The sequence below is a fragment of the Myotis yumanensis genome, unplaced genomic scaffold (genome assembly GCF_028538775.1).
Source record: "Myotis yumanensis isolate MYYU_CA2020_CCGP unplaced genomic scaffold, mMyoYum1.0.hap1 SCAF_4, whole genome shotgun sequence".
In the NCBI taxonomy this organism is placed as follows: Eukaryota; Metazoa; Chordata; class Mammalia; order Chiroptera; family Vespertilionidae; genus Myotis; species Myotis yumanensis.
The window spans coordinates 39,380,965-39,406,766 of record NW_027223755.1 but is presented as its reverse complement, the minus strand read 5'-3'; the positions used below and the strand labels follow the sequence as shown (position 1 = coordinate 39,406,766).

The following is a 25,802-nucleotide window of genomic DNA, read 5'->3' as shown; positions in this document are numbered from 1 at the left end:
CAAAGGGGTTCAATTCCTGGTCAAGGGCTCCATTGCAGGTTCATCCCTGCCCAGGTCGGGGCACATGTGGGAGGCAACCAATCAATGTGTCCCTCTCACTTGGATGTTTTTTTTCTCTCTTTCTTTCTCCTCCTTCCCTCCTACTCTTTCTAAAAGTCAATAGGAAAAAATATCCTCGGGTGAGAATTAAAAAAAGAAAGTGGTTTTTTCCCCCCAAAACTAAAAGATTACACAATTTTGCTTAATATATATCAAAGGAAGTCTTACAAGTTTTCTTTCTTAGGGTTTAATTCTCTCTTCGTGTCCAAGAAAATAATACTAAAATAAGAAATCTTTCCAACATGAAGACACTGGGTATTTGGTATGTTTTAGGACTTTGAAAGTAAAATTCAATCATATGGCATGTGATTTTGTGCCCATGAAAGGTGGTATAGTATACTGGTTAAGGGAGTATGCGCTTGAGCCAAACTGCCAGGTAATTAGCTATGTGACTACGGGCAAATTGCTTAGTTTCTCTGTGTGCCTCAATCTCCTCTTAGGTAAACTGGGGATAACATTAATAAGTACCTCGAAGGATGGTTATAAGGATTAAATGAATTAATTTCCACAAAGAAGTTAATAAAGTGCTTGGTAATATGTTAGCAGTCAGAAACAGCCATCATTTAGCCATTAGGAATTCCTCTTTCCATTGCAATTTAAGGGCTCTCTTCTGGGTCATTTGTACCAGGGACCTCCAAAATGTAGTGTTGTGGCAAGCTTCTCTTAAGATGGTCCCAATCGCCTTAAAACATATATCAAAAAATGCAAGGAGAACACTTAACATGTTTCCTTCTACTTGTAACTTAACAAAATAAAGCAAGCATATGAAACATCATCTTTTACTCTGTGAGAAATTGGCATTAATGGGGCCATTTCAAAAAGGAGTCCAGGCAGCCATTCCAGAAGAACTGCATTGCACCTCTAACTCCTTGCACCTTTGGAATGTTTGAACTGGGCCTAAAGCAACATTATATCCCAAACAACTGTTTGCCAAGAAAACAGACCTCCTGACTACGAGGACTGATAAAGACATTTTTCAGAATCAGTAAACAGCCATGTATAGCTAAAGAATAACTTAGCTTATTAGCACAACTAGAAATTCCTTCTTTCTATTCATGTAATTATTTCTCTTCCTTTTCTCACAAAAACCCTTTGCCTTCTCCACCCCGTAATTGAAACACTATTTGGGTTTCTGCCTGAATCAGTGCTTCTGGGATAGCTATTCTTTGATTTTAAATAAAAGCTTGTTGCCCCTCACTTCAGTTTTTTGTTTGTTTGTTTGTTGGGTTTTTGTGTGTTTGTTTTTTTTTAACTTTAAGAACTTTCTGCAAAACTTTTCAGACAAAAGGTCCAAAGCCTATTTCAAAGTATTTTGGTTGTGATTTACAGCATGTATCAATCCGATAAAGACTTTTTTTTAGTTCTTTGTCCATTAAGAGCTCATGGATTCTGAGTATGGGTAAACACACAAGCAAGATTTAATGTATCTCAGACAAAGAGGGAAGTAAATGGTTTTTCTTTCTTAAACATGTAAAGCCGCATCCTGTAACATGTGAGATTAATTCTTCTGAGTAACTTGAGGCAGAAAGGCCTATTGGATTTTTTAAAAAAAATATCTGAGTCAAATAAACCTCTATCAACAAATACTGTTTGAGGTAAATTCGTAAAAGGTTGGTATTGTGATTGCTAAATATTTCTTAGGAATGAAAGGAACAATTTCAAGTTACTGGATGAGCTGAGTTTATTTTCCAGAGTTTATGCACTATGAAAGGAAGCCTTAAAATCCTTACATACAACACTCTTCGTCAATACATTTATTAAACACATTTAAACCCATGACATGCATTACTTCTAAGAAATCCACTCAGTGGTTCTCAACCTTCCTAATGCCGCGACCCTTTAATACAGTTCCTCATGCTGTGGTGACCCCCAATTTCATTGTTACAAATTGAACATAATTAAAGCATAGTGATTAATCACAAAAACAATATGTAATTATGTATGTGTTTTCCGATGGTCTTAGGCGAGCCCTGTGAAAGGGTCGTTCGACCGCCAAAGGGGTCGCGACCCACAGGTTGAGAACCGCTGCTTTAAATACTTCAGAGCGAATCTTTTCATCTGCGGGGGAGTGTCATTAGCAAAAGGCCTCGGGCGCTGGGCTGGCAGGAGCCTCGGAGAGACAGGGGACGGAAGGAAGGTGGAGCCGGCGTCCTCCTGGGTCTGGGCTCGTGCGCGTGGACTAGATTGTGGAAGAGGAAAGGTGGACACCGGCATTTGGTGGGTCCTTGTTTGCTCAAGATGGAATCGGGGCTCGCGGGCTCGTCCCCACGGTGAACGGAGCGCTCCGCGTCCCTCCCGGGGCGCAGGGGCGCAGGAAGGAGGTGGCGGGGCGAAGGCCGCGTCCCTGACCCCAGGCCGGGATGGTCTCGCCCGTCCGGGGGTGCGAGCGGGTTCTGCGAAGGTGGCGTTAAAGGGACACGCCAGTCCGGCGCCGCAGCCCCGCAGCTCCCCCGCACCTATTTGGGTCTCTAAGCCAAGGTCACTCTCCACCACCGAGCCATCGCCCCGGGTGGGGGCGTCCGCTCGGCGGTGACGGCAGCCGGGGCGGGGAGGGGGCCAGGCGGGGCGGCGCGCGCCCCGCTCCCGGCAGCCCGAGCCCGCACCTGCCCGCGGCCAGGCCCGGAGGGAGGCGGCGGCGTCCCCGCGCCGAGGAGGGGCCGCGCGGCAGGGGCGCGCGGGCGGGGGGATCCGCGGTGGGCGCGGCTGCGAAGGCTCGAGGCGCGGCGGCGCGAGTGCGTCACGCCCGCGGAGGGCTGGGTGGGCTGCGGCCGACCCGTCGACCGGCAGCGGGGCGTCCCGGGCGAGGGGGAGGCGGCCGCACCCTCCCTGGCGGCCAGCGCCCGGCCGGGGTCGCCAGCGAGCCGGCTCCGGCTCCATTCATTCCGCGGCTCCGCCTCCTCTCCCGGCTCCGCGGGCGCGTCCGAGGTGAGTGTGCCGCCCGTGCCCGGCGGGGCCGCGGGCTGAGGCCGAGCTGTCCCGTCCGGCCCCGGCCCCCGCCGGCCCCGCGCCCCCGCGGACAGCGGCGCCGACCGCCACCGGCGGGCTCGGCCTGGCGCCGGCCCACGCCGGCCTCCGGGGCCCGGGACGCGCGTCCTGCTGCCCGCGGCGGCCGGGTCCCCGGGGCGAGGGGCGGAGGGAGAGGAGGGGGCGTGTGGCGCCCAGGTGCGTCGGCGCCACCATTTTGTGGGGGATGGATGCCTCCTTCTCCTTCCTCCGCTCGCCCCGGAGGCGTTCCGGGCCCGGCGGTGCCTGCGGAGCCCCCTCCGCTGCAGCCTCCCCACCGGGCGCCTCTCCGCTCGCCCGGATCCTGGGCTCGGGAGCACCCGACCTGCTCAGCTGTGGAGCCCAGGCTTCTCGGCGCTGCCCGCGCGGAGGCGGCCTCCGGAGATGCTCTGACCCCTCCCAGACCCGTAACTGCTGGCTACGTGTGGCTTCTCCTCCAGAATGCAGCTCGCTGCAGTGTTGTCTGATTCTTAGCTGCCCCTGGGCCGTGTTTCCAGGCCTGTGCCCCGGGAGATCCGATGCAGTGTTTAGGGCCCGGGGGTCTAGGGATCTGCCTGCACTCACTCCCTTGATGGTCCGTGGGGAGAAATGATGAGGCGTCGGATTCGCTTTTCAGCTTCTGGAAAGTGGGATGGGTGCCTCACAAGGAGGAGATTTGAGGGTAACCACCTGATGCCTGCCCCTCCCCCCTCTCAGGGGGATCCTTTCAAAACCTCCATTTGCTCATGTGGGAGGGTTCTGGAGGGCATTGGGCTGCCAGGAAGGGAAAGTTGTAGTTATGATTCTGAACTGTGACACCATTTGTCATTTTCAAGGTTCCTGAGAATCTGGCAATTCCTGTTTTAATTTAGGTCGTACGTGTCCGTAAGTACCTCTAGCGGATTACGGTCGTGCCATTTGTATTTTACCACAGCCTCACAGACAGGGATTAAAAGCTGGAATGGTGGCTGTTGCGTAATACTCGTATCTGGGCCCTGGAAGGAATTCACCAGAATGGATCTGGGTTTGATGAGTGTATTCTCTGCTTGCACATATTTATTTATTGCACATAAGATATACAGGTTATCTTTGCAAACAATATTTTGTTTTCCTCCAAGAGGAAATATTTTTAGTGACTAATATGTACCAGACTAAGGTGTGTGTGTGTGTGTGTGTGTGTGTGTGTGTGTGTGTGTGTGTGTTTTAATGGAGGGTAAGGGGGAGAGGACAAGGAAATGAGATGGTGAGAGGAACCTGGGAAGTCTATTTGTGAAGACTTCCAGCGCAAACAAAGATAAAACATCATAGTCTTTCACAGAAAGCTTGAAGCTGATACATTGTACTACTCTCTTTGAATTTATGTTGAGGATTGGCTTTGGGAATTTAGAAATATCTTCTAGGAGTAGCAACATTATCCTGCTGCATGAGTAATTATAACCTAAAATGCTTTACCTGTGGACTTTAGATCTAAAAAGTTCTGAATTAGTCTGACCTTTGAAATAGGGTTCGAATCATTATAAATGGTATCGTTTCATTAATAAGGTACAAAATACATCAGACAAAAGGGCTTAACTAATTTGGAGAAAACAGAATATTTTATAGTTAGATGCTTTTGAGAGTAAAATTTTAATGTTACCCTCCTAATTAAATTACTGTAAACTTCTTTTCTGATTAGTTGAAGACTCTTCCACTGTTTCTTCTGCGAACAAAGTGATTCATGTCATGTACCATCCTTCGAAGAAATGTTATGCCTCTCATTAATGACATGCTTGTTCTGTGGGAAGAATTATGGAGGTGAAAGGGGCCTTGCACATTGAGAGATGAGTCATGTTTTAGGGAATTTCAGTAAGCAAAGATTGTCTGCTACAGACTGAAGGTGCCCTGATTGGACCTATGCTAAGTCGACAGGGAATGAGATTGTTCTGTCTGGCAAGTTCACTGCTGAGTCAAACACATATTACATTGATTCTGTTAATACACACATCAGAGAGGTCTATAGAATTGGTACTGTTGTATTTAATTGAGTTTGTAAGTGATCTTGGTGTGTTTTTTATCTTTACCATAGCTTGAGATTTTGAGCATTGTTTTACCAGTGGTTGAGAAATTGAAAAGAAGAAAATCTCTAACATTTTTATCCATTAGCTCAGCTGTGGGCAAACTATGGCCCGTGGGCCAGATCCGGCCCGTTTGAAATGAATAAAACTAAAAAAAAAAAAAAAAAGACCGTACCCTTTTATGTAATGATGTTTACTTTGAATTTATATTAGTTCACACAAACACTCCATCCATGCTTTTGTTCCGGCCCTCCGGTCCAGTTTAAGAACCCATTGTGGCCCTCGAGTCAAAAAGTTTGCCCACCCCTGCATTAGCTCCTACCTACGTAACCCTTTGAAGCCTTATGTGTGTTATGTTCAGTCATCTGCCTAAAAATGCAAAAATATTTACTTTTTAAAGGTGAGAACATAAGAGGATTGAGTATTAGGGCAGATGTTCGAAAAATAGCAAGGATTCTGTAGCAAGGACTGTTGGTTAGGTAAGAAGGTAAACAAAAAATACCACGTGGGGGCATGCACGTACCGTCCGATTGAAACTTCCTGGCCCATGCACAGAAGTCGGTATTTTGTGGAAGAGCCACACTCAAGGGGCCAAAGAGCCGCATGTGGCTCGAGAGCCGCAGTTTGCTGACCACTGGGCTAGCCTGTGGCTCAGAGGCTGCTGTTTTTCCAGTTGATATGATACCGGCAGCCCTTGGTTACATGTCTTAGTTGTGTAGTGAAAATATTAGGGAATATTTCCTAAACATTATGTGAAAATTAAGCACCAAGTTTTGTTTTGTTTTTGCTTTGTTTTGAGCTAGATGTATTTCTTTTAAAACAAAAACAGTTTTTAAAAGAAAAATCAGTTTTTCTGCAGGGTTCTAAAAGAGACAAGCCTCTGTGATACTTTGTGTTAAAATTATCCTTTATCCTATATAATAAAAGGCCAATATGCAAATTGACCAAATGGCAGAATGACCGGTTGCTATGATATACACTGACCACCAGGAAGCAGATGCTCAACACAGGAGCTGCCCCCTGGTGGTCAGTGTGCCAGAAGCCATGGGGAGTGGGCCTAAGCCAAGGGCTCTTGGACTGCGAGAGAGCACAGGCTGGGCTGAGTGCCAGAATTTTGTGCACTGGGCCCCTAGTCTATAATTGCATATTGTTGTGTTTTTTTTTTGTTTTTTTTTTTTTATCAGCACAGAAGTCTTTTTTATTTTTTCCCACTTATCATGCCATGAATTCATAGGGAATGGGTTCCAGCAGCTCAGGCTCCTTTCCATTGGTTCTCACAAAGTGTGCTTCTCTGGGTGGAGCAGGCTGACGCTTTAGTTGAACCCAGGTACCTTTCTCTTTGGCTTCCTTCTTTTTCTGATCATTTTCCTTCACACGTTTCAGGAAGCTGTCTCGGCTCTTAGAGAGCTTAATATGCTCAATGCGCACATTAATTCTCTTGGCAAGAATGTTGCCCTTAACTTGCTTGTTCACAACAATGCCCACTGCATGCTGGGTGACATTGTAGACTCTTCCAGTTTTGCCATGGTAACATTTGTGGGGCATTCCTTTTTGAACAGTGCCCATTCCCTTGATGTCCACAATATCACCTTTCTTGTAGATGCGGATGTATGTGGCCAAAGGAACAACTCCATGTTTTCTAAAAGGCCTAGAGAACATATAGCGGGTGCCTCTCCTCTTTCCCTTTGTGTTAGTCATTTTGGCGAATTACTGGAAGATGGCGGTATCCTTGAAGTTTACTGTATCAAACCCATGTTAACTTTAATAAGACACTATAAAATCAGCTCTATTATATGATGAGCCAAGTAAAAAAATATAATGAATTTTAAATTGTCTAATCTTGAAATGGACAAAATTTTATGGTGTATTCATTTAAATAGTTCTTAGTTTGGCTTTCCTGTGTTTGTAAACTGCTTCTGTAGGATTATGAACAGTGTTCAGTAATCTGGGTCATGAAGTACATATAGCACTGTTGGCTACTTCAAAAGATGATTTGGGCTTCTACTTGAAATAAAAACAGTCAGCAGGTATGAACCCCATTTAACTTTTTGCTCCATTACCCATAAACTTGTAGGCAATCCTTAACCATATGTAACCAAATCTTTTTCATTTCCCAGAAAGCCAAAAGGATTTTTGAGCAGTGTTGAGCCACCTGAGATTGGATTATCGTAGCAGTCTGCTCCAGAAGTGGTTTCATTTTTGTTGTACTAAAAAACTCAGCTGTGAATGGGGAGAAGGATTAATCTAGGATTTAGGGCCTTGTGTAGGATAGGGATAGAGGAAGTAAGAAGCTAAGTAAGACAGAGATCAGTTGACCTGATGTAGTACAGGAGCTAGGTTAGTTAAGGAAGAAATGATGTTAGGGAGAAAAGAAAAGGGAAGAATCAGAAGAATCATAATAAGGTTCAGAAACAGGCTTTTTGTGTACAAGGTTGAGAGCATTGACGATTATGTTGCCTGGATACCTAACCTATTTTCTTTGTTGGGGAAGCAATCAGGAAAAGTAAGATCATGACTTGGATTGGTTGAGATAATTATTTGTTTTCTAAGAACTTTTTCAGCTCTAACATTGCCAGATTTTTTAAATCTAACCTTTCCCCTAAAACTCTTAAATAATAGCAATAATGTATAAGAATCTTGAAATAATTTAGTAATTGAACTTATATGTTCCCCCTTTTTAAGAGTGTAGTTGACATCTAGTAATTAACATCACATAGGGAATGAATCACAATGATAGGCATTATTTTTCTAATTTGTTTTCATATTTTCTTGTTAAGTGTAGTAATTCTGCCCTGTCCTGGCCCATTTGGCTCAGTTGGAGCATCGTCCTGCGGACCTAAGGGTCTTGGGTTCATTTCCTGGTCAAGGGCACATACCTTGTACCTCGGTGGCAGGTTCCCCAGCCCTGGCGAGGCCTTATGCAGGAGGCAACCAATTGTTGTATCTCTCTCTCATCCATGTTTCTCTCTCTCTCTCCCCACCTTCTCCTCTTCCACTCTCTTTGGAAATCAGTGGAAAAAATACCCTCTGGTGAGGATTAAAAAAAAATAGTCATTCTTTCAAATAGTTATATAATTTTTCAGGAAAAGTGAAATTATTAAAAGATGGATGTAAAATAGCTGATGGATATCTTAGAACTCTTACATAAGGAAGCGGTCTGAGTATGTTTTTATGTAAGTTAGCCAGGATTAATGAGCATACGCTTTACTTAATTAATTAATTTGGACACTTTTTACACTTCATTGTCCATTCTGTATACATTTTTGATGAGTTCACTGAAGGCAACATTAAGCTTTCTCATTCATGTAGAATCTAGTTAGGCCTTTTGGTTTATCTCATGGGCAGAGAATAAAGTGCTTGACAAAATTTGACCTGACAGCTTTACAGTTATGTAACATAGAATACAAGCTTAAAAACAACAAGAAAGACGGAGAAGCACGTGATTTCCATAGCAACATGATTTTCTCCAGGACTTGACCACCCTTCTCTGGCCTCTCTAAACTGTAGCAGAACCACCACAGGGCTAGTAATTTATGCACTCTTAAGTTAACCAATATTTAATTTTATTTATTTATTGTCTAAAGTTTTACATACTAGTATATCTCCTTTTCCCCCCAAAGACCCCCTTTCCCCCCCCACAGCCATTCCCACCCCGGGCAAGCCCCCACCGCCCCAGTGTCTGTGTCCATTGGTTATGCTAATATGCATGCAAACAAGTCCTTTGGTGGCTCTCTAACTGCCCCCCCCCCCCCCCCCCGTCATTTGTCTCTGTTCTTGTTCATCAAATTATGTTGGTCATTATATCCCACATGTGAGCGAGATCATGTGATATTTATCTTTCTCCAACTGGCTTATTTCCCTTAGCATAATGCTCTCCAGTTCATCCTGCTGTTACAAATGGTAAAAGTTCCTTCTTTTTTATAGCAACATACTATTCGATTGTGTACATGTACCACAGTTTTCTAATCCACTCATGCTGATGGCACTTAGGCTGTTTCCAAATCTTAGCTATTGTAAATTGTGCTGCTATGAACATAGGGGTGTATATAGCCTTTCTGACTGGTGTTTCTGATTTCTTCGGATATATTCCTAGAAGTGATATTACTGGGTCAAATGGGAGTTCCACTTTTAACTTTTTGAGGAAACTCTATACTGTCTTCCACAGTGGCTACATCAGTCTGCATTCCCACCAGCAGTGCACGAGGGTTCCTTTTTCTCCACATCCTCGCCAGCACTTGTCATTTGATTTGTTGATGATAGCCATTCTGACAGGTGTGAGATTGTACCTCATTGTTGTTTTGATTTGTATCTCTCAGATATTTAGTGACTTTGAGCATGTTTTCATATTTCTCTCGGCTTTCTATATGTCCTCTTTTGAAAAGTGTCTATTTAGGTCCATTGCCCATTTTTTGATTGGATCGTTTATCTTCCTTTTGTTAAGTTGTATGAGTTCTCTGTAGTTGTTGGAGATTAAACCCTTATCTGAAATATCATTGGCAAATATGTTCTCCCATGCAGCGGGCTTTCTTGTTGTTTTGTTGATGGTTTCTTTTGCTGTGCAGAAGCTTTTTATTTTGATTCGGTCCCATTTCTTTATTTTCTCCTTAGTCTCCATTGCCCTAGGAGCTTTATTGGTAAAGATATTGCTATGACATATGTCTGCTATTTTGCTGCCTATGGAATCCTGTAGGATTTTTATGGTTTCCCGTCTTACATTCAAGTCCTTTACCATTTTGAGTTTATTTTTGTGTATGGTGTAAGTTGGTGATCTAGTTTCATTTTTTTGGATGTATCTGACCAAATTTCCCAGCATCATTTATTGAAGAGACTATCTTGGCTCCATTGTATGCTCTTGCCTCCTTTGTCAAATATTAATTGAGTATAATGACTTGTGTTGATTTCTAGGTTCTCTGTTCTGTTCCATTGGTCTATATGTCTGTTCTTGTGCCAGTACCAGGCAGTTTTGAGAACCGTGGCTTGGTAATATAGCTTGACATCTGGTATTGTGATCCTCCAACTTTGTTCTTCTTTCTCAGGATTGCTGTGGCTATTTGGGGTCTTTTTTTTATTTCAGATGAATTTTTGGAGAGTTTATTCTAGATCTCTGAAATATGCCATTGGTGTTTTAATGGGGATTACATTGAATCTATATATTGCTTTGGGTAGTATGGACATCTTAATGATGTTCATTCTACCAATCCATGAACATGGTATGTTCTTGCATTTGTTTATGTCTTCCTCTATCTCTTTTTTCAATGTCCTGTAGTTGTCTGAGTACAGGTCTTTTACGTCCTTAGTTAAGTTTATTCCTAGGTATCTTAGTTTTTTTGGTGCAATGGTAAATGGGATTGTTTTTTTCATTTCTCTTTCTGTGAGTTCATTATCTTCTATCTATATATATAAAACTAGAGGCCCGGTGCACAAAAATTTGTGCACTCGGGGGGGGGGGGGGGGAATCCCCCCAGCCCGGCCAGTGCCCTCTCGCAGTCTGGGACCCCTCAGGAGATAACAACCTGCTGGCTTAGGCCTGCTCCTGGGAGGCAGAGGGCAGGCCCAATCCCTAGGTGCAGCCCCTGGTCAGGCTCAGAGCAGGGCTGATTGGGGAGTTGGGGCGCCGCCCCATCATGCACAGAGCAGGGCAGATTGGGAGGTTGCGATGCCACCCTCAGTCACGCTCATGGTAGGGCCAATTGGAGGGTTGGGGCACCACCCCCTGTCACACTCAAGGCAGGGTCAATGGGGAGGTTGCGGCGCCACCCCCTGTCACGCACAGAGCAGGGCGGATCAGGGGGTTGGGGTGCTGCACCCTGTCACACTCAGGGCAGGGCCAATGGGGAGGTTATGGCTCTACCCTGTCACACACAGAGCAAGGCCCGTGGAGGGGGGTTGGGGCGCCACCCTCTGTCACCCACAGAGCAGGGCCGATCAGGGGGATGGGGCGCCACTGCTGTCACACTCGGGGCAGGGCCGATGGAGAGGTTATGGCTCTACCCTGTCACACACAGAGCAGGGCAGATCAGGGGATTGGGGAGCTCCCCCCTATCAGGCACAGAGCAGGGCCCATGAGTGGGGGGGGGGGGGGGGGGCGCCGCACCCTGTCACACACAGAGCCGCAGGGCAATCAGGGGATTGGGGAGCTCCCCCCCTATCAGGCACAGAGCAGGGCTGATCAGGGGGTTGGGGAGCTCCCCCCTATCAGGCACAGAGCAGGGCTGATCAGGGGGTTGGGGCGCCTTCCCTTGTCACGAACAGAGCAGGGCGGATAGGGAGGTTGTGGCCCTGGCCCCTGTCACACACAGAGCCGCAGGGTGATCAGGGGGTTTGGGCGCTGCCCCCTGTCACGCTGATCCCAGTGCCGGGAGCCTTGCTGCTCCGCTGATCCCGGTGCCAGGAGGCATATTACCCTTTTACTATATAGGATAGAGGCCTGGTGCATGGGTAGGGGCCGGCTGGTTTGCCCTGAAGGGTGTCCTGGATCAGGGTGGGGGTCCCCACTGGGGTGCCTGGCCAGTCTGGGTGAGGGGCTGAGGGCTGTTTTCTGGCAGCGAGTGACTGAAGCTCCCAACAGCTCCTTGTTTTCTTTTCTTTTTTTTTTATTCTGGGCCAGCTTTAGCTCTGAGGCCTCGCTGCTGAAAACATCGATACAATGTTGCTAAAGCCCGGCTGAATGAAAGCCAGTTTCTGGTGTTTTGTTTATCTTCTTATTTGCAACATAGTACATAGTTTCTTAGAGTTGTAGCTCAGAGGCCGGTTATTGAGGCGGGAACGTTGGAGCCCGCAGCAAGCAAGCCTCATGTTCGCTTCCAGCTGTCTGGATGCCGGCCACCATCTTGGCTGACAGTTAATTTGCATATACTCACTGATTAGCCAATGAAAAGGGTAGCGGTCGTACACCAATTACCATGTTTCTCTTTTATTAGTGTAGATACTAAGTGACCGTTGCAACCAAAACAACCGAATGGACGACCGAACAGGCTGCATGGGGTGACCATGCCAGCAGTGGGGTTAGTGAGGGCCGACCAAATGACTGAGCAGCAGACTGCGTGAGGTGACCAGGTTGGCGGGGGGGGGGGGGGGGCATTTGGGGGTGACCAGGCCAGCAAGGGGGTTAGTGAGGGCCGACAAATGACTGAGCAGCAGACTGCGTGAGGTGACCAGGTCGGCGGGGGGCAGTGAGGGGCGACCAAACCACTGAACAGCAGGCTGCATGGGGCGACCAGGCCAGCAGGGGGGGCAGTTGGGGGTGACCACGCTGGCAAGGGGGAACAGTGAGGGGCAACCAGGCCGGCAGAGGGGGGCAGTGAGGGGCAATCAGGCAGGCAGACAGGTGAGCAGTTAGGAGCCAGTGATCCCAGATTGTGAGAGGGATGTCCGACTGCCGGTTTAGGCTTCTGATCCCCGGGATCAGGCCTAAACCGGCAGTCGGACATCCCCCGAGGGGTCCTGAATTGGAGAGGGTGCAGGCTGGGCTGAGGGGACCCCCCCCCGCCCCCCGCACGAATTTCGTGCACCGTGCCTCTAGTTGGTGCATAAAAAGGCCATAGATTTCTGGGTGTTAATTTTGTATCCTGCTACATTGCCAAATTCATTTATTAAGTCTAGCAGTTTTTTGATGGAGTTTTTGGGTTTTCTATGTATAGTATCATGTCATCTGCAAACAAGGAGAGCTTTACTTCTTTTCCAGTTTGAATGCCTTTTATTTATTCTTGTCTGATTGCTATGGCTAGCACTTCCAGTTCTATATTAAACAGGAATGGTGAAAGTGGGCATCCCTGTCTTGTTCCCATTCTTAGGGGAAATGAATTTAGTTTTTGCCCATTGAATATGATGTTGGCTGTAGGTTTGTCATATAAGGCTTTTATTATGTTGAGGTATGGGCTTTTATCAAGAAAGGGTGTTGGATTTTGTCCAATGCTTTTTCTGCATCAATTGATATGATTATGTGATTTTTGTCTCTCAGTTTGTTTATGTGATGTATCACATTTATTGATTTGCAGATATTGTACCATCCTTGCATCCCTGGAATAAATCCCACTTGATCATGGTGTATGATCTTTCTAATGTAATGCTGAATCCGATCTGCTAGAATTTTGTTGAGGATTTTAGCATCTATGGTCATCAAGGATATTGGCCTGTAGTTCTCTTTTTTTGTGGTATCTTTATCTGGTTTTGGAATTAGGATAATGCTGGCTTCATAGAAAGAGCTTGGAAGTGTGCCTTCCTCTTGAATTTTTTGGAATAGCGTGAGGAGGATAGGTTTTAGTTCTTTGAATGCTTGGCGGAACTCCCCTGTAAAGTCATCCGGACTAGAGCTTTTGTTTCCTGGAAGATTTTTTAAAAAATATATTTTATTGATTTTTCTACAGAGAGGAAGGGAGAGGGACAGAGAGTTAGAAACATCGATGAGAGAGAAACATCGATCAGCTGCCTCCTGCACACCCCCCACTGGGGATGTGCCCACAACCAGGGTACATGCCCTTGACCGGAATCGAACCTGGGACCCTTGAGTCTGAAGGCCGACGCTCTATCCATTGAGCCAAACTGGCCAGGGCTGCTGGAAGATTTTTCATCACTGCTTCAATTTCTTCGGTAGTTATCGACCTATTCAGGTTTTTTTATTCTTCTTGATTGAGTTTTGGAAGCTTGTATTTTTCTTAAAATATATTTTATTGTTTTTTTACAGAGAGGAAGCGAGAGGGATAGAGAGTTAGAAACATCGATGAGAGAGAAACATTGATCAGCTGCCTCCTGCACACTCCCCATTGGGTATGTGCCCGCAACCAAGGTACATGCCCTTGACCGGAATTGAACCCGGGACCCTTGAGTCCGCAGGCCAACGCTCTAGCCACTGAGCCAAACCGGCCAGGGTAGGAGCTTGTATTTTTCTAAGAATATGTCCATTTCGTCTAGGTTGTCCATTTTGTTGGAATAGAGTTGTTCATAGTCTTTTTTCATAATCTTTTGTATTTCTGTGGGATCAGTTGTTACTTCACCTCTTTCATTTCTGATTTTGTTTATTTGGGTCCTCTTTCTTTTCTTTTAACCAATATTTTAAAAAATAAACAATTACTAATATTTAGAGGTAAAAAGGTCCTTATTTACTTATTTTTTGATCCTCACCTGATGATATGTTTATTGATTTTGGAGTAAGGGAGAGAGAGAAAGAGAGGGAAAGGAAGAGGGAGAAAGAGATATCAGTTTCCTCCCATATGCGCCCTGACCAGGGATCAAATCTGAAACCTAGGCATGTGCTCTGACCAGGAAACAAACTTGGTGTACTGGAGGATGCTCCAACCAAATGAGCCACCCAGCCGAGCAGTTGTCAAACCGTATTCAGAAATAACAACTTCTAACTAAGTAAAGTCCCCTCTCCCCCATAATGTTCTTTATGCAAATTTCAGAATATTTAAATTGTTGGACTTCAGGAACACAGGATATGGTTTCATTTTGTTTATATATATATGTATATATATAGGAATAATCTTATATATAAGAATAATCTTTGACTAAATAAACCTAGAAGTGGTTATTTTTCTATTGAAAAGTCTCAATATAAGAATGTTTAAGAATGAAAGATAATGAATTTTTGTTTTACACTTTAATTTAGTCATACTGTATTTAGTCTTATGGTAAGCAGTCCCGTAGATAGTAATGTTTTCTAAAGTGTGCTGACATACTGCCGGTGATTTAGGAGAGGGCTTTAAGTTGTATTCAGGTGAACATTTAAATTATGATACTTAGAAATCATAAGGCTGATTAGGAAAATGTATAATCTAACACAGTGATTCCCAAAGTGGGCGCTGCAGCGATCCAGGGGGGCGGTGATGGCCACAGGTGCATTTCGGGGGGGCAATGAGTAACTGCTATTAAAATTTTTAAAAAATTAATTTCCAGGGTCTGAGTAATATTTTTTCTGGAAAAGGGGCAGTAGGCCAAATAAGTTTGGGAACCACTGATCTAACATATCAAATTGGTGGTTTTGTAGGTTTTATAGTTTAAAGTGAGTGAAAAATTTCTTTAAAGTGAGTTGAGATTCTGATATAGGCTACAACATGGATGAAGCTTGAAATAAGTGAAATAAGGCAGATTTACTAGTAAAAAAGACAATTATTGTGATAACACTTATGAGATTCCTAGAATAGGCAAATTCATGGATACAGAAAGAATGGTGGTTATCAGGGACTAGGGGGAATAGGAATGGGGAATTATTTAATGGGTACATAGTTCTGGAAAGGGAGAGTGGTGAAGGTTGTATAACAGTGTGAATATTCGTACTGCCACTGAACTGTAAACTTAGAAAGGGTTAAAATGATAAATGTTATGTGTATACTAGAGGTCTGGTGCACAAAATTCGTGCACTGGTGGGGGGGGGTCCCTCTGCCTGGTCTGCACCCTCTCACAGTCAGTGGGACATCCTTGGCGCTGCCACGGAGGTGGGAGAGGCTCCTGCCACCGCCGCTGTGCTCGCCAGCTGTGAGCTCGGCTTCTGGCTGAGCGGTGCTCACCCTGTGGGAGCACTGACCACCAGAGGCAGCTCCTGTGTTGAGCGTCTGCCCCCTGGTGGTCAGTGCATGTCATAGGTGACTGGTCATTCTGCCATTCAGTCGGTTTGCATATTAGCTTTTTATTATATAGGAGGATTTCACCAAATTAAAAGGGGGGATGGGATGAGAGGTGTGCATTTAAAAAAGTGAATTGAGGAACATACATATTAAGTAGTGATATAGACACTTGACACACTGGAAACATTTTGATGATGGTATGCAGATAATTGAAGTTCAGCCAACACTAGGATAGAGGAAGGATCAATGGCTTAGGGACACCTGGCCTGTGTTTCAGTCTCGCACTGCCACAAACTAGCAGGACGGATCAGACATAGTTAAAGCATGTTAGATAAGGAATCATGACACCCCTGACTATTCACAACCATTCTCTTATTCTGGGCTATACTGCTAGGCTCTTTATTCAATATGAATAAAACTAAAACTAAAAAATAAGACTATAAAAAAAAAAGAAAATGCTATTTAAACATGATAGTATTTAAAATCTTTTAAGGACCATGTTTTGGTAACAGTAGGTGAAAAAGAAAATGACCCATCAATTTGCTATTCTATCAGGCTCCTTTTCCTTATATGTCCATTTTGTATTTTTTGTCTAGAATGCCATATTATCTTTGTGTGATTGTAATCAACAATGCTTTTGTATACCAAATTTTTGGCAGCAGCCCTCATATGTTAATTTATATTTCATCCTTCAGGGCAGGGGTATTTGGCCCTTGAAATCTTTGATTTGGCCCTGCCAAGGCATTAGGGGTGAGTTAATTAAATGTTTGACCAAATATAGCAGGCTAATTTTTAAGTTGATCATTTTGTATGATCCAGGAATGACGTTATAAATATCCAAATGGCCCTTGGCAGAAAAAGGGTTCCCCACCCCTGCTGTAGGTCATGATTACTCTTATCTTAGCAAATGAAATGTTTAAATGTGTTTCATTCCCACCTTGTTTTGGTAGCTAATATTCAAGAGAGTCTTTCGAGTTGGTTTAAGGAGAATACTGTGATATTAATCCTTCTTGAGCTTCATCTAGTCAATAGTAGGGTATATTTAATGCTCTTAATTTTTACTTAGACACAAAGCTGGGATCTTGTTGTCTATAAGAGAGGAAAACACTTAACTAGTGTCCTAATTATGCTTTTTTCATCTGCTGTTGACCATTTGTTTTTGGTTTCATCTAAAATTTTAATCTTCATTACAATTGTTGGATCTGACTAGAACATAATGTTCTATTTCCTTAGTTTGATTTTGAATATTGACTTTGATAGAGATATAAAAATTGGCCCAAAATAACAAATAAGCTTCATAATAGAGCTCTGCTGTTTTATTTTGATACTTTTCTAACTATAACATTTGATTTACATAAGCTCCTGGTTGATCTCTCTTGAAATTCATAGTTGCTATGTGTTTTTTTTTCTTTTTGTAAGTCGCCTGGAAATCCTGTGGTATTGCTTTTATAAATGTTTCACAAATTTTTCTTACTTTCTCCTTTTATTTAGACATTTATATTTACTAATAGATGGGCTGTTTTTGTGTGTTCTATTTCCAGGTTTTTATTTTAAAAAATTTAAAAATCACATTTGATTAAAAAATATATTTGTATAAAATTAGGTTCCCAATCATATACACCACGTTTTAAAGTCCTTAGGACCAGGATTTCAGATTATGGTAAAAAATAAGTTTCTCATTATCATCATATCTTGAAAATTCAGAAAAATATATTTAATCCTAGCCAGGTAGTTCAGTTGTTTGGAGCATTGTCCTGTATACCAAAAAGTTGTGGATTCGATCCTTGGTCGGGGCATGTACAGGAAGCAGCTGATCAGTGTTTGTCTCACACATCGATGTTTCTCTCCTCCCCGTTTCCTCGCTCTCTAAAATTTTTTATTTTTTTTATTGCTAAAAGTATTACAAAGGGTATTACATATGTGTCCTCCCCCCCCCCCCCCCCACCGCCCTTGACAATCCCCTGGCCTCCCTTACCCCCCAGTGTCTTATGTCCATTAGTTATGCTTATGCATGCATACAAGTCCTTCGATTGATCTCTTACCCCCCTCCCTCCTGCCCTCCAACCCTCCCTGGCCTTCCCACTGCAGTTTGACAATCAGTTTGTCGCTCTCTAAAATTAATCAGTAAAAACATATCCTTGTGTGAAGATTTAAAAATAAATTTTTTAAAAAAAATTTAAACAAATAAATATTTAACTATATGTAGCTGTTACTATATGTCCTGTCTTTTACAGGTTTATCTCATATTTTCATTAGATTTTCAGCTTTTTTACCTACTAATATATTTGTTGTGATAAAAAAGATTTGAGGTGATAAAATGCTTCTCTGAAGAATTACTTCAGAGAAAAGTAATTTTTATTTTCTCAGTTTTCTTCTGCCTTTTCCCTTTATTATTTTTTAAATCAAGATTGAAGAGATTATTGACAAATACAGCAGTTGGGCTCTGCTGTTTTTATTTTGGGTAAATATGAAATAGGGAATTTTTATAACAAGTTAATCTATTTTACTTCATATCTCCTTTAAGACCTAAGTAGCTCAGACTTTGATATAGAGCATATGTTTATTTTTTATTTAACTTTTTATCATGGAAATTTTCAAGAGTACACAAATCAGAATCCTCTCTACAATGCATCTGATTGCTATGTCTCTTAAGTGTCCTTTAATTTACAATAGTTCCCACTCTTTAAACTCCATGCTGTATACATATTGAAGAAACTGGGTTATTCTAAAATTGACTGGCTGTATACTTAAGATGTGATTTCACATGATTGATGGCTTCATTAGATTTGGGTTTGATTTTTCTTTTTGTATCTCATTAAAATGCATATTTCTGCTTAGCTTACTTTTTTTTTTAATCCTCACCCAAGGACATTTTTTCATTGATTTTTAGAGAGTGGAAGAGAGAGGGAAAGACAGAGAAACATTGATGTGAGAGACACATAGATTGGTTGCCTCCTGTGTGAGCCCTGACCTGGGCCCGGCCGGGGAGGAGCCTGCAAACGAGGTACATGCCCTTGACCAGAATTGAACCTTGGACCCTTTGGTCCCCAGGCTGATGCTCTATCCACTGTAAATGGGGTCTTTTACCTATTTTTACTTCATTTTTTCCATTCCTGATTTCTTTTCACTGGTTATTATTGTATATATGAGGGCTTAATTTCTGTGTTTAACTATATCCTGTTTTAGTATATTTTCTTACTGTTTGGAATAGTTTTTCCATTGATTCTTCTGGTTTTTTCAATTAAATATATTATTTGCAAATTGAGGTAGAGATAGTTCCTTCCACATACACCCATACCCAGTTGTTATGCCTCTAGGCTAATTGCCTTGGCAAGTACCTATATAATGTTATACAGTGTGGAGTCATTTTTCCTGACTTTAGTGGGAAAGTGTTTAGTGGTTCCTCACTAAAGTGCTGGCTTTTTTTTTTTTTTTAACAGCTCTATGTACGAGAGGTAGAATTTACATATTGCAACATTTACCCATTGCTATTGTATAATTCAGTGATTAAATTTTTATTTTTTTTAGTAAATTTATATAGTGGAGCAACCATCACTACGATACAGTTATAGAACATTTCTATTCCAAAAAGTTCCCTTTTGTCCTTTTATAGTGAGTTATAATGTTGGCAGGTGTATGAGGATATATTTATGTGGGTGTACGTATATGCAAATATGTATATCCTGTGCCTGTATAAATACATTTATATCATTTAAAGAATTAGTATTAATTCCTATTTTATTTTTAATTTTTAATTCAGATGAATAATGTTTAAAAGTTTTCTTTTGATGTACATTGTTAAATCAGCAGGCCAAGTTGTAGTCTGACATGGTATAGTGAAGAACTCTTTATAATAAAATATTACAATATAAAGTTTTTCTATGAGAAAGGGAAGCTGGCATGTCATATTCTGAAACATTCTTGTCCCATGTTGTTTGTTAAAGAGGATGGCATTCCCTGTGGATATGCTGGATAATTGCAGTCACGAGGAACTGGAAAATTCTGCCGAAGATTATATGTCAGATCTAAGGTGTGGGGACCCTGAAAATCCCGAGTGCTTTTCTCTTCTCAATATAACGGTAAGGGGTTCTGCAGTGCTTTTTATGAGCCTTTTCAGTTGAGTTCATACATGGAATTAATATCCTTTTATTTTTTGTCATTTTAAAGTGTTAACTAAACTTTTAAAATTTGTATGAGAAGACATCAGTAAAATGCATAAATATTGATTGGTTAGTACAGTAATATGATCAGGTTTTAAAAAGAAACTCTACAGGTTATTGCTTAATATTTGTGTTGTGCCTTTAAAATTAAGTAGTTTATCAGTTTTTCTAAGACTGGTTTTCATATTTGAGCTAACTCAAATTTTCTTTAGATTTAGAGTTTGTGATACAAGAATTTTTTAAAATAAAAATATCAGCAAACCACTAAATTATACATTTTTTGTGTCACAAACCTCCCCTTTTCTAAAATATTAAAATAAAACTTTCAAATTGGTAAGCTGTGATATGTTGTTAGAATTCCACTGTGAACTTGATGGTAGGCAAATTCTCTAACATCTAGGCCTCAGATTTTTCTTCTGGAAAATTGTTGATTTAAAGGATTCTTTAAGTCTCCTCTAGTAGCAATATTTTATAATTCTCTGAATTGTAATATTTTCTGTAAATGAGGAATTAGCATTGGATTAATGAAGGCAGAAAAAATTTAAAGTATTGTATGTCTCTCTAAAAAAATTACCTATCTGGTGTCTTTTACTAGAAAATAGAATCCTATCCCCTCCAATAGTCTAAATAACAGATGTAAACTATAGTTGTTTTTTATTGACTTTATGGACCATATCTTTCTTTTGTTTTTATTTAGATTTTTGGCTAGAACACAGTAATATTTATTGAAATAAACTTTCTCCCGCCCCCCTCCGCAAGATAATAAACTTCCCACAAAAGGGAATTCTGATTTACTTTTTAAAATATATATATTTTTATTGTTTCAGGGAGGAAGGGAGAAGGAGAGAGAGATAGAAACATCAATGAGAGAGAATCATTGATTGGCTGCCTCCTGCTCGCCCCCTACTGGGGATCAAGCTCATAACCTAGTCATGTGCCCTTGACTGGATTCGAACCCGGGACCCTTCAGTGTGTAGGCTGATGCTCTATCCACTGAGCCAAACCAGCTAGGGCTACTTTTTTTTTTTTTTTTTTTTGAGACTAGAAATATTGTATATGAAATGAAGGTATATAATTAGCATTAATGTAGAAAGTTAATATTTTGGTAGAATCATGGTGTTTTTGTGTGATATTTTCTTCACAGACTCTTCACTAATTTTTAATCAATTGTCATTTCAGATTCCTATTAGCCTGTCAAATGTAGGCTTTGTACCTCTTTATGGTGGAGATCAGACCCAGAAAATTCTTGCTCTTTTTTCACCTGAGGACTCACTCACAGGTCTCTTTTTTGCTTAATCTTTAAAATTGAGGAGTTTTTCTCCAAACAATTAGAAATTTATTAAAAGGTAGTTACATGAAGGAATTGAAAAAAAGAAAGAAAACGTGTTTCAAACTTAAATTTAGGAAAATATAATTCTTAATTGCTTACCATTAAATGTTTAATGAGTGAAATAAAAATGGTGTAAATGGGGCCACATTGTATTAGAAAAGTATGGTTGTGCTTAAGGGTATCTACATAACCTTACCAAATAGTAATGTTATACACTGTAAGACTTAAGACTTAAATGTTAATCATTTATTCTATTCTAGCTGTGGCACTTTACCTGGCTGATCAGTGGTGGGCTGTTGATGATATCGTAAAAACATCTGTCCCTTCTAGAGAGGGGCTTAAGCAGGTAATACGATCTTGTAATTTTACAAGTTTCTTTCTTAGGCCATTTCACAGTTATGTTTCCTATAAACAGTTATAGTTTTTGAAGTTATTGAGCTCTTCTCCATTTTATTGTAACCAGGTTTTATTAAACCCTTAGAGTTTCATTGTGCTAAAGGTATGTGAGAATTGGGTGAGGAAGATTGAATGCTTATGGGTTAGTTGTACTGTAGTGACCCATATCAACTTCAGCTTCTGATTTCCTTGTTAGGTAGAGATAAAGCTAGTTCTTCTCTGTGTGAGGTTGCTTAGGTTCTCTGTCTCTAGGAGACACTGACCAGGAAGGAAACTTGCTTATCAATAGGGCCATTTTGGGAGGTTCTCAGCAGCATACCGCAAAACTTTGTTTTTGTTGTCTTTTTCTGTCCTAATCACTAAGTTTCATAAAATACTTAGAGGAAGACATAGATGGCATACATGTCCATTCTGCATGCCACAGTGCTGAACGGGAGAACCAATCTGTGAAAGGCAGAATTAAGAAAAAAAGGAAAGATCTAACATGATGAAAATAAATAGGGATAAATGTAGAGTAGTACCCATAGGTTCAAAAAATTAACTGCACCATATATACCATGAGGACCAAACTGAAACAGCAGCACATAGGAAAAAGAGTGGGTGTTAATTAGAAGCAAATGAAGGTAGGCAAAAAAGCTAATTTAAAAACCTTAAGTTTATGCAGAAAAGCCCCACTGTCCTAGCAATATCTTTAATGTTTATATCTGTAGTATCTGCATGCCCATCATGAAGACACATATTAGGTGATTGGAGCAATTTCAAGGAGGACAGGAATGGCAAAAGCACCCAAAGTTACATTAGTTTTCCTTCAATTGTTTAGAGTTGGTATGGAATGTAGGGGAATCTTACGGTTGTCTTCAGATATTTGTAGGCTGTGTGGCTCCAGAATACCTTTGGGAAATAAATTGTAGCTCAGTCTAAGGAAGAATTTTATGCTGATGAGAGCTGTTCAAGGGAGTAAAAGATTGCCTTAAAGGCCTATGAAATCATGTGGTCTGGCCCTGCCAAGGCATTGGGAGTGAGTTAATTAAATGTTTGACCAAATATAGCAGGCTGATTTTTAAGTTGATAATTTTGTATGGTCCTCAAATGATGTTACAAATATCCAAATGGCCTGTGGCCGAAAAAAAGGTTCCCTACTTTGCAAGCTAACAAGCTTTGTCATGTCATGTGTTTGGTATTGGAGATCTCCCACTAGGGATGTTTTTGAGAGTAGAGTGTATGTTAATGTTTTCTCTCTCCACTTATTTAATTAGAAGGCACTCTTGTTTTTCTTTAAGGAGTCTTTATGGATAGAATTCTTATTTTTAGCAGTGAAAGGTGTCTGTTGGGAAAACCCCACTGTTTGATGCCAGAAAGTTGGTAAAGGGGGTCCTGGTGACCATGTGGCCCTGCCTGTAAGAAGTGAGGCTCAGTTTCCATTCTGTGGTTACCCCAGTATGTTTTCACTAGACTTCCCTGGTGCCACTATCATCCCTCATCTGGTCTGTATATGTGTGTGTGTGGCCGAAGGGGCAGGGGGTATTCCTTATAGTTAGACAACAAAAACACAACTGTTAAATGAACATTTTACCTGGAAAGGGTGAGACAAATTCCTTTCCCAGGAGCATTATTATGTCTTTGCTCATCAAATGAGGTAATTGGTCTTAAAATCTTCAGGGGATAACATGAAGCCTTCACCCCCCGCCCCCAATATTATTATTTTTTAATGTGGAAGCTGAAATGGGGTGAAAAGGGTTGAAGCAGTAGAAGTGGTGGAGGCAGCAATTAGGGTGGCTGAGACCCCTGGTATGGGCAGCTGGAAGCAGAAAGAAAACACTGCTAACTGGGAGATGCTGGGGATTGGTGCACTGGAAACTCATTTTGCCAGTCTTTGAATTCTGCTGAGAGGCAGTGTTCATGCATAATATGTGTGTAGAAATGGATTGTTATTGGTATGAATGATTAGCCTTGCCTTTGTGATAATAAAATGTTTTACAGATCATTTTGAACGCATTCAAAGTACTTCGAATGCCGGTATGAAGCAGGGAGCAAGGTAAACAGCATCTCTCAGTTGATGCATATTATAACTGTTGTGCCTGGTGTTTGACTCTCTTTGTAGGTGAGAACTCTTGGGGAGAGAGTGGTTCTGTATGTTCTGAATCGAATTATTTATAGAAAACAGGAAATGGAGAGAAATGAGATCCCATTCCTGTGTCATAGCAGTACTGATTATGCTAAGATTCTGTGGAAGAAAGGAGAGGCCATTGGGTTTTATTCAGTTAAGCCTACAGGTGAGTCTTTAAAAGTTATTTAAACTGTGTGTAATGGAAACCTCCTTTTCAAACCCCAACTGTATCAACATCCCTTTTAAATGAATCTTGAGTGCAAATTGAGGTGATTTTACTTAGTATTTTGGGGGGAATATTTCATTCTTCTTTACCTGTGGATCAAATGCATAGCCCTTTTCTGCTCAGTGCTGCTGATTTAGCCTGACATATTAAAGGCAGCTTTGTTAATTACCATGAAAAACAAAGTACTTCAGCATATAGTATTTAGAGAATCCAAGCAGCTTTGAAATTGTGAAATCTTCTAAAGTTTGGATTTCTGATCCTAAGACCCAAATATACCCTCCTCCTGAGCGACTAGAGCCAACTTCATCTTGTTTTACCTGTTTTCCTATTCATTTGCTCTCTAGTTGTACAGTAGCCAGAAAGATCTAACCTGCTTACTCCATGTAAATAAATAACCAAATAACAAAGTTGGTCTTGTTCTGTACTTTAACCAAAAGACCTTTCACTGAGAACACTTATATTATTTTTCTGTCATTTTTGCATTTCAAACCTTCCAGACTTAGCTCATCTGGTCAGATCCAGTGTAATGATCATATCAAATTCACTGCTGATTTGAAGAACAGTTATGACCAATATCTTAATCACATAGTTAATACATATTTATCATGAGATTATGCATACCATCAATAAAAGGAAGGCCACTTTTTCTCAAGAATAAAATATTATGATCTAGAGTTTAAAATGGTTTTGTTGTTTAGTAAATACTTTGGTTCTCCTTTAATATTCTATTTTCTTCTTATATACATTTGAAATAGAATCAATGATTCATTTAACTCCAGAAAGATATGATTATATAGGGGCAGAATAATGTCTATTAAATGGAAGCTTACTGCTGCATTGCATAAAAGGCATCATGTTGTTTTTAAAATGTTTTTAAATGGCTGAGGTGTGCTTTCATTTCTTTGTGCTTTATTTTATATGCGATAATTCCTATGGGAATTGGAGGCTTTTTCCTTTTCACACTGGCTCCAGGGGATTTTCCTATCTGAAATGAGCTCATAGATATTTTGATCACATATTACATTATACTTTTTTTGTTTAGAGTTTGCTTTAGATGAAAGACACACAGTTAACGGGCATAGCATTCCCCTTTAGTGTTTCTGATCAGTATTTGACTCCAGGAGTGTGTTCCTCTTCATTTTATGTGCATCTGGGGTTCCTCCTCCCTTCTGAGACCTGGCCTTTATTTTTGCTTGTTCTGGTAGTTAAGTTTTTGGGTTTTGTTTTTTGTTTTTTTGTTTTGTTTTGTTTTTTGGTTATTCCTCATCCAAAGATTATTTTTTCCATTGACTTTAATTTTATTTTTTATTAATTTCAGAGAGGAAGGGAAAAGGAGAGAGAGATAGAAACATCAGTGATGGGAGAGAACCATTGATTAGCTGCTTCCTGCACGCCCCACCGTGGGGATCAAGCCCACAACCCAGATATGTGCCCTGACTGGAAATCAAACCTGACCTCTTGGTTCATAGAGTGATGCTCAACCGCTGAGTCACTCCGGCCGGGCTCCATTGAATTTTAGAGAGAGTGGAAGGGAGGGGGGAGACAAAGAGAGAGAGACCGAGGAGGTAGAACCTGCAACCCAGGTACATGCTCTTGACTGGGAATTGAACCCATGATCCTCTGGTGCTTCTCTGCTAATTGCCTTACACCCTGACTATTAATTTTTGTTCTTTCTTGCTTTATACTCTGGCTCTCCTCTACCATATAATAATGGAATTAGTGGTGCTTATACTATACTAGCCTTTGAATCAGTAACCAGTTAATTTAGTCTGGAACTATTTTTTTTTTTTATACAAAGAAAACCCAAACATAAAATATTTTGGAAAAACGTCCCATAACATATACTAAAACACTTTGTGATAGAAATATTTTCTACATACATATCA

General features: G+C 41.4%; 2 protein-coding genes across 6 annotated transcripts in view; one reads left to right on the top strand and one right to left on the bottom strand.

Annotated features, from left to right (window-relative positions):
- The first annotated feature begins 2,227 nt into the window (after window positions 1-2,227).
- Window positions 2,228-25,802, top strand: part of FAM169A (family with sequence similarity 169 member A) — a 56,525-nt gene continuing 32,950 nt past the window's right edge. The window contains exons 1-5 of one of the 5 annotated variants that reach the window (XM_070412190.1): window positions 2,228-2,316; window positions 19,642-19,776; window positions 21,037-21,136; window positions 21,448-21,533; window positions 23,685-23,856. In XM_070412190.1, the coding sequence (XP_070268291.1) occupies window positions 19,645-19,776; window positions 21,037-21,136; window positions 21,448-21,533; window positions 23,685-23,856 (490 nt within the window). In that variant the 5' untranslated portion in view covers window positions 2,228-2,316; window positions 19,642-19,644. Of the gene's footprint in view, window positions 2,317-2,856; window positions 3,025-3,707; window positions 3,764-3,947; window positions 3,967-19,641; window positions 19,777-21,036; window positions 21,137-21,447; window positions 21,534-23,684; window positions 23,857-25,802 lie in introns of those variants that run through there. The other 4 variants (XM_070412189.1, XM_070412188.1, XM_070412191.1 and 1 more) reach the window with 4 other exon arrangements.
- On the bottom strand, window positions 6,283-6,854 carry LOC139008092 (large ribosomal subunit protein eL21-like). Its single transcript, XM_070411464.1, has one exon. The coding sequence runs from the start codon at window positions 6,831-6,833 to the stop codon at window positions 6,351-6,353; it is 483 nt and encodes a 160-aa protein (XP_070267565.1). The 5' UTR covers window positions 6,834-6,854; the 3' UTR covers window positions 6,283-6,350.

Bases quoted from the DNA above. Each gene is read 5' to 3' on its own strand.
- LOC139008092 (XM_070411464.1), bottom strand. From the start codon at position 6,833: ATGACTAACACAAAGGGAAAGAGGAGAGGCACCCGCTATATGTTCTCT.